Source organism: Macrobrachium rosenbergii, unplaced genomic scaffold, assembly GCF_040412425.1.
Source record: "Macrobrachium rosenbergii isolate ZJJX-2024 unplaced genomic scaffold, ASM4041242v1 13908, whole genome shotgun sequence".
Taxonomy (NCBI): Eukaryota; Metazoa; Arthropoda; class Malacostraca; order Decapoda; family Palaemonidae; genus Macrobrachium; species Macrobrachium rosenbergii.
Window position 1 is genome coordinate 1,191,154 of NW_027100725.1, and position 7,503 is coordinate 1,198,656.

At 40.6% G+C, this 7,503-nt stretch overlaps 1 protein-coding gene across 1 annotated transcript; it reads left to right on the forward strand.

The window, feature by feature from the left end:
* Positions 1-1,149: 1,149 nt before the first annotated feature.
* LOC136838001 (nematocyst expressed protein 3-like) lies at positions 1,150-1,815 on the forward strand. The gene has a single exon (XM_067102864.1). It carries the CDS (start codon positions 1,150-1,152, stop codon positions 1,813-1,815), a length of 666 nt encoding a protein of 221 aa, XP_066958965.1.
* The last annotated feature ends 5,688 nt before the right edge of the window (positions 1,816-7,503 follow it).

The following is a 7,503-nucleotide window of genomic DNA, read 5'->3' on the forward strand; positions in this document are numbered from 1 at the left end:
ATCCTTGCAGTGCAACACCTTCGAGGATGTGTTCAACAGGACCATGCTGGAGGACCTCTTCTAGTGTGTGCCTGGGCCTCTGGCTGTGTATTTTAGTGACAAGCAGCCAGCCACCCCCAGGAAGCCTGCCGCTTGGCTGATGCCTGGGAAACTTACAATTCATCCCACAGCACCTTGCAACGAAGAATAGTGCCACCCGGCCACCTATCAGGCTCAAACCGCCCACAGAACGGACCACCTAGCAGACCTACGTGCACCATCTGCAAGAGGTACAGTCATGCTGAAGCAGAATGCCACTACAGGGACAATAACCAACAGGGCAATAACCCTCGGCAGCCTACCAATAACCATCCCTCTTCCTCTCCTAATTCTGCACCATCTTCCCAGCAAACCATCACTGCCGGGAGATCATCCCATCCCAGGGGCCCCTGCTGAGACTGTGGAGCTTCAGGACACTCTTCCTCTGGGCATCCTGCACGCCCAAAACATGTGGTCGCTCCCAGGCACGTCAACCTGATCAGTACAACACCCTCCCGGCTGAGCTGCCAGAAAAGTCTCACCCTGAGCAGGTCTGGACACAGTTCGTCACCGTAGCCCCTCTGGATGGTTCTAGCCCACCAGTGCACCTACCAACTACTGCCGACACTGGCTCAGATATTAGCTTGATCGATCAGGCCTAAGTGCCAGCCAGTGTCTTCATAGATGAGGAAATCAGGTGGACGGTAACCTGGGTTGACCAGCAATCCATGACTGTTCCCACAGTCGAACTCAGGGTGATCACCGATTGGAGCATCAAAATTCACCGCCTTGGCATAGTGAACCGTATCAGGCACGGAGTGGAATTCCTGCTAGGACAAGACATCCTCTGGGGATGCCCCCGACCCCCGCCATTCTATTGCCTGACTGCCTCCGCCAGTGAGGCCGTGCTAAAACTTTCTGAGCGGGACGCAGCCTCTGTGACAGCTGTGCCACCCTCAACCCAACCTTCCGTCTGCCCAAAAGCGAACCGGACCACCAGCATCGAACTCATTCCAGGATTAGTCCGCAGATCTCGCGACTGGACGGCCACCAAAAAACTACTCCCTCATCACAAACGGATCTCGCCAACTACTGCTGCAGAACCTACAACATAAGAGGGCACTCCGAAAGATGGTTCAAGTACCCCAAGCTAGCCGCAGCGGCCACTTCCCCAGAACCAAGAGGCCCTGCTTTCTCATCGAGACAGGAATTGCTGTCCCAACTCACACCAGGGACACCAAGGGTCTTGCTCCCCCAGGTCCCCCTTCAGCTTTGTCTGACACCCATTCACTGCCAGTGCCACTTGTGAGCACTGGTCAGTGCCAAGCTCCGCCTATCTCGGCTGGAAGCTCCCTACCAAGCATACTCCCCGTGCCTGGCCCTGAGTTACTGCCAGTGCCGGATCCAGAACCTAACCCGGATCCTCCTATGGGAGATCCACCAAACCTCACAACCATGATCATCGCTCAGTGCAAGCCTCCAACCCCTGACGTTTCTTCTTCCCACACTCTTCCGCCTGCTGAGGATGACCCTCTGGCAGGCCTACACATTACCTCTTTTGTCGTCGACCAGGAACTGTCAGACCAGGCTGCAGATGCTGATTCTCTTCCCACGATGGTTGTCGCAGCAGCCGAAGTAGGAGACCAGCCCATAGCCCCTGAGGCTGCCCTTGATCCTGCTCCTGACAGCACTCCTGGCCGTTCTTCAGAGTCGGTACCCTCATTGCCCACTAGGAATGGCCTAGCCAGACCCTGGAGGCCCCCGAAGAAGATGAAGGGGCAGAAGAAATCCACTTAGCAAATCAGAGCCATAAGCTCTTCCTGGCACTTGTGCCCATTGGCACAGTGCCGCTTCCATCTCAGAGTGATCCTGGCACCTGCCCAGAGGAGGTAGCCTCTGTGACCTCTGATCCAGTAGTATTAACAATTAACCTCGAAGGCCTTTGTACCACTAACCTTTTCCAACTAACCTCCTTCCAACCAACTCCAGACTCAAACTGATAGATTACTTAATTGTACCTTGTGATTTACCCTTCAGGTTATTCATGTTTACATTGTTGCATGTTAAATCATAAAGCGTTGTGCCGATCATAATTCACTGCGTGCCATTCGTTAGTGCCAGCTCGTTCAGTGCCAGAGGTGTAGGATAGTAGTTTAGGTTAGGTGTGTACCATGTGCATTTGCCTAGGCGTAGATTTCTCCTGTCGTCAGAGACAGTTAGCAGAAGTGTCCATACCCTTAGCTAGGTTAGGCCCATTGTATATGTAAAGTTAGCCAATTCAGAACCCTTCTTAGCAGATAGGTAGGCCCCTTTAGCTGTTGCAGTACCAAAGCACAAGTTATGTAGGGTCACTGGCTGCCAGTCGGGAGAAATTAGCTAAGACACTCACAACTGAAAAGGTGTGAAGGCCTTTTTTAAGGGGGGACCTGTCAAGGATTTGCATTCCTCCCTCCTATTTAGCTGCCATCTAGCTACCTTCTAGGGAAAAATCCCAGGACGCATTCCATCGCAGCCTTCAGGAAATGCCTGGGCCTACTACACAATAGGTCTCCTTCTTTCAACTCCCCTGCTACCTGCACACACCTAGAATCCTCCCCCCCCCAACCCTCTTCTGGGGTAATGTTTTCAAAGTAGGCTCAGGGAGGAAATAGATGTCAGGGCGTAAGCTACTCGGGAGGAAGCTAGCACCTTAAACCTCAGGTAAACACGCCACCGCTCGAGACGGGAGAGGCAGACTCTCTCCAGCTACCGGTGCGGTGACATCTTTTTGTCTCAGGTGGTGGCTCAAACTCACAATCGTAAGCCCGAGACGTGGTATTTTGGAGCTCAAATATTCGTCTGAAATAGATAAGCCGAGACTGAATTTGGTGCCAGTCACCCCTGTCTCTCTTCACTAACTTCCTTCCATTTCTTTCATTTAACTTCAAGCTTAAACCCTTCCTTTCCCAAGCTTCCCCCTTTGTGTGACGGCGAACACGTGTTCCTTGTTTCAAAAGCCCAATCCGCCACGATTCCAACACTGTGATTAAGTGATTCCTCATATTTATAATCTGGGCTATGTAATGTTTAGAATTTAAGAACTTGCATTTGTGTAATACTTTTATAGGGAGATTTCATTTCTCTTTCGTGTGGTCTTAACTCCTGACCTCTTTTCCAGGAGTCCTCCTGTCCTGCCCAGTCCGTAATAATATGCCCCAGTTCATGATTGTCATCCAAATTTCGCAACCATTCCTGATCGCAGCCTGAAAGCGGAAATCCCGTTGCTATAAGAGAATCATCTTAATTAACTGATTCCATTACCCTGGAGTTCACCCCTTCCAATGAATTACCATCTGTGACGACTTAATGTAATTTTAACATAACAGAGTTATTGTTATAACGGGGATTGTTGTACCTTTGACCCCTCCTATTTACATTGCTAATTTGCCAAGTACTGCATTATTGCTCTACCGTATGTAATTTATGTGTTTTAATGGGTTTGCATTTTACACTCTTTTTGGGTCTTGCATATTTGCCCCATTCTCTGTAAATAAACCCCTTTTAAATTGTCAAAGAATTCTAATTCCAAATGGCGACCTTCCATTACTCAAATCCAGGAAGTTCTAAGGTGAGTCCCCGTAATATTCCTCTTTTGTTTATAAACTCGGGCCCCCTTGGTCCCACGGCAGTCAAAAAAGGATAAACTGTTCCAATTCTCTCCCGAACCAAGGACCCAGTTTGTAACAATATATATATATATATATATATATATATATATATATATATATATATATATATATATATATATATATATATATATATATATATATATATATATATATATATATATATATATATATTTATACTGTATATATATATATTTTCATTGAAATCACTGGATTACTATTGATATTTACTCAGAGTGTATTTTTGGATTACGTTGATTTCAAAACAATTTTGTATAAATATATATATATATATATATATAAACATATTTTATATATATATATATATATATATATATATATATATATATATATATATATATATATATATATATATATATATATATATATATATATATATATATATATATATGTAAAGGCTCGCGAAGGTGACCTTTGAAAAGTTGGGTCAGCTATTCGCAGGGTCCATTTTCACTACACGCAGCAGATAGGAAACTGCTGAAACATTCGCATACCACAAGGGTCGAAGAAACCACCTTGGTGACAAGACACGGGCTGGCAAATGCGTTTTCAGCAAAGAACGTTCTAGAAGCTGAACCAGTTACAAAATCTGGTTTTGAAGGATGCTTCTTAATAATGTATGGTGTGTACGTGTACTTCGTGACGCCTTGAAATATAGAGGCGTGTCTTGCCGAACTTTGACCTCGAATGATGTCATACAAAAGTACGTTCGTTCGTGCATGACATAATGAATATAATGGGAGGAACTGTTGTTCGAATTGGACTTGTGAGATCCGATTCTTGTGTGTCTGAAGATGTGAGTGATTTTTCACATGGAGACTGTCCCAGAGGACTTGTGGAGTGAGTAAGAATTCATATACGTTTTTAGACTTTGTTTTTCAGAACTGTGAACACACGGTACCTCCTGTGTCAGTGAAATGTGTGTTTCTGCAATTTTTTACATTTTATGATTTTTAATGTGACGTTTGTTTTTTTCACAGGTATTTCTGTTCCACTCCATTCCTATTCCTTTTTCCTCTCTCCCTCCTACGAGGATGAGAGTGGTAGGACGTTTGAGATGACCTGTTTTAATTGATTGACGTGTTCATGTTTTGACAGATGAGTTATTTTCTGTAATTGGGGGTTTATGATTTTGGAGAATTATTTCCTTAGAAGATTTTCTGATAGTTATGTGAAACATTGGATTTCATTCTTCGTAATTTTTAAGAAGTTATTTTCGTTGATTTTTGTCAATAAAGGGTTTTACTTTTGTACTTAATATCTCATTCCAGTAGTCCTTAGATTTTAGTTAGGAAAGATACAACTGATGAAGTAGCTCACGTTACTGCTATCACACAATGTCTCAGGATAAGCGAGATCAAACCTCTGTTCATAAAACAGAGACTTAAATCAAGTATAGGCTCAGAGATGGCCTTTACATATATATATATATATATATATATATATATATATATATATATATATATATATATATATATATATATATATATATATATATATATATATATATATATATATATATATATATATATATATATATATATATGTATATATATATATATGTATATATATATATATAATGGAATATATACATCTTTATATATATGCTGGAAGATGAAAAGCATCTCGAACGCCGAAGATTTACCAGGAATAAAACAGCAAACAACCATCGTAGCATCTTATAAATTTATTTGGCCAAATTTCCGAGACCATGTCTCATCATCAGGGCTGTAAAATACAAAGAATAAGAATTAAGAATCGACTCGGTTAAAAATTTTTTACAAAAGCTTAAACATGGAATTTAAACTAAATCGAACACTGAAGAAACACTAAAAAATACTAAAAGACTTAATATTTAAAAAACGTAGATAAAAATAAAATAAAATATATATATATAAGTATAGAATATCACGACGCTTAGTACCTAACCCTGTGGGAGCTAAGAACTGAGTGACATTCACAGTTCTCAGGAGGACGACGTCAACTTGAGATATATATAAAACAGTGGAAGAGGTCTGGCTGTTTAGGGAAGGAACAAGCTGCTTAATAGTTAAGGATTCCAGGATGGAGAGAGAGTGGTCATTGGGTGCTTGGGCAACAATATTAAAATCATCATATGAAAACGATGTCTTACATTTTTCAGTGTTCTCTTATATTAGAAAATTCTTTTGTTTTTAATTGACATCCTGTTCGGTGACTAACTCCTAGATGAGAATCAACTCTCACTTTGAGCAATCTCTTGGTGGCTCCGATATATTTCCCAACTTTACATTTTGGGCAAGTGAAACAATAAACCACCAGAGCTCGCATCAAAGCGGGAAGCTTATCCTTATGGTGAATTATTATTATTATTAAAATAGTTTAACCAGACCACTGAGCTGACCATCAGCTCTCATAGGGCTGGCCCGAAGGATTAGGATGGAATGACAAGTCTAGGCTAGAAGCCTAGCACTGGGACCTAATAGGTCACTTGTCAATGATGATAAACGAAAATGAAAATGAAATTAAAAAGCTGTAAAAAGGCATACACTTTCATACTGGAATCACACAATAAATACATTTAAACTCATGCTTCCATACATACTCACTAAAAAGGTATATTAAAATTTAAAATAAATTAAGTAAAATCATAAAATTAATTGTTTTAAAATTCACTATACTGATTGATTGTTTTTTCTTATATTTTTCCAATTAATTTGCAGCTTCTCATGAACATTAAAATGGGTGCTATTGAGAACGTTGAAGATTCTGACAAAATTTCTTCTATCGGTCTATTTCCAAAATTTGATAATCGCTGCAGGTTATATTTTGGACATTCACACAGTATATGCTTAACTGTTATCAGCACATTGCAATCTGGGCATTTGGGAAGAGGGCCACATGGACTGTTCATTAAGTGTCCATGTGTCAAACGAGTATGGCCTATTCGAAGACGTGTCAGAATTACTTGTGCTTGTCTCTCTCTTTGATATGACGAATTCCATTTTCCAACACTGGATTTTATCTGTTTTAATTTATTATTTTCAGGTTCTTCGTTCCATATATTTTGCCATTTTTTTATAATGACTGTTTTTATATATTTTGTATAGTCACTGATAGGGATGTCTACATTTGTTCTTGTCATGTGGACCGCTTCTTTAGCTGCTTTATCAGCCTCTTCATTTCCCTTAATCCCTACATGGGCAGGGATCCAACATATTTCAATATTTTTTCCCTTATTATACAATTTATGGATTGAGAACTTTATATGTTGTACAATATTATTTTTGGAATTATAGCTTTGAATAGCTTCTATAGCACTTCTGGAGTCGCTATAAATTACAAAATTATTATATGAGACTTCTCTAATTATTTTTATGGCCGATACTATTGCACATAACTCAGCTGTAAATACAGAGGCTTTGTCTGGGAAAGAGAACTGATACGTTTTGTTTTGGGATACCGCAGCATATCCCACTCCGTATTGTGATTTAGATCCGTCAGTGTATATTGCGTAATGTGGACCTTTTCGGATTATATGCTCTACTGCATGTTGTCTTTGGTATTCTGGAGTATATGAATGATTTTTGATAAATATTTCAAGTGTGTACAAATTCTCATTTTATTCATTGTCCAAGAAGGAGGCAATTTTAACATTACAGGCAATTGTATATACATATTTAGTGACTCAAACAATCTTCTAGCCCTAATTGGGAAAGAAGGTGGATGATTGTTTATAAACACATCTCTTACTCCAAATAATTTTTTGGTTGGAGAATCATTTGTCTGAATTCTCAGAGCACTCTTCATCGTTACTAGC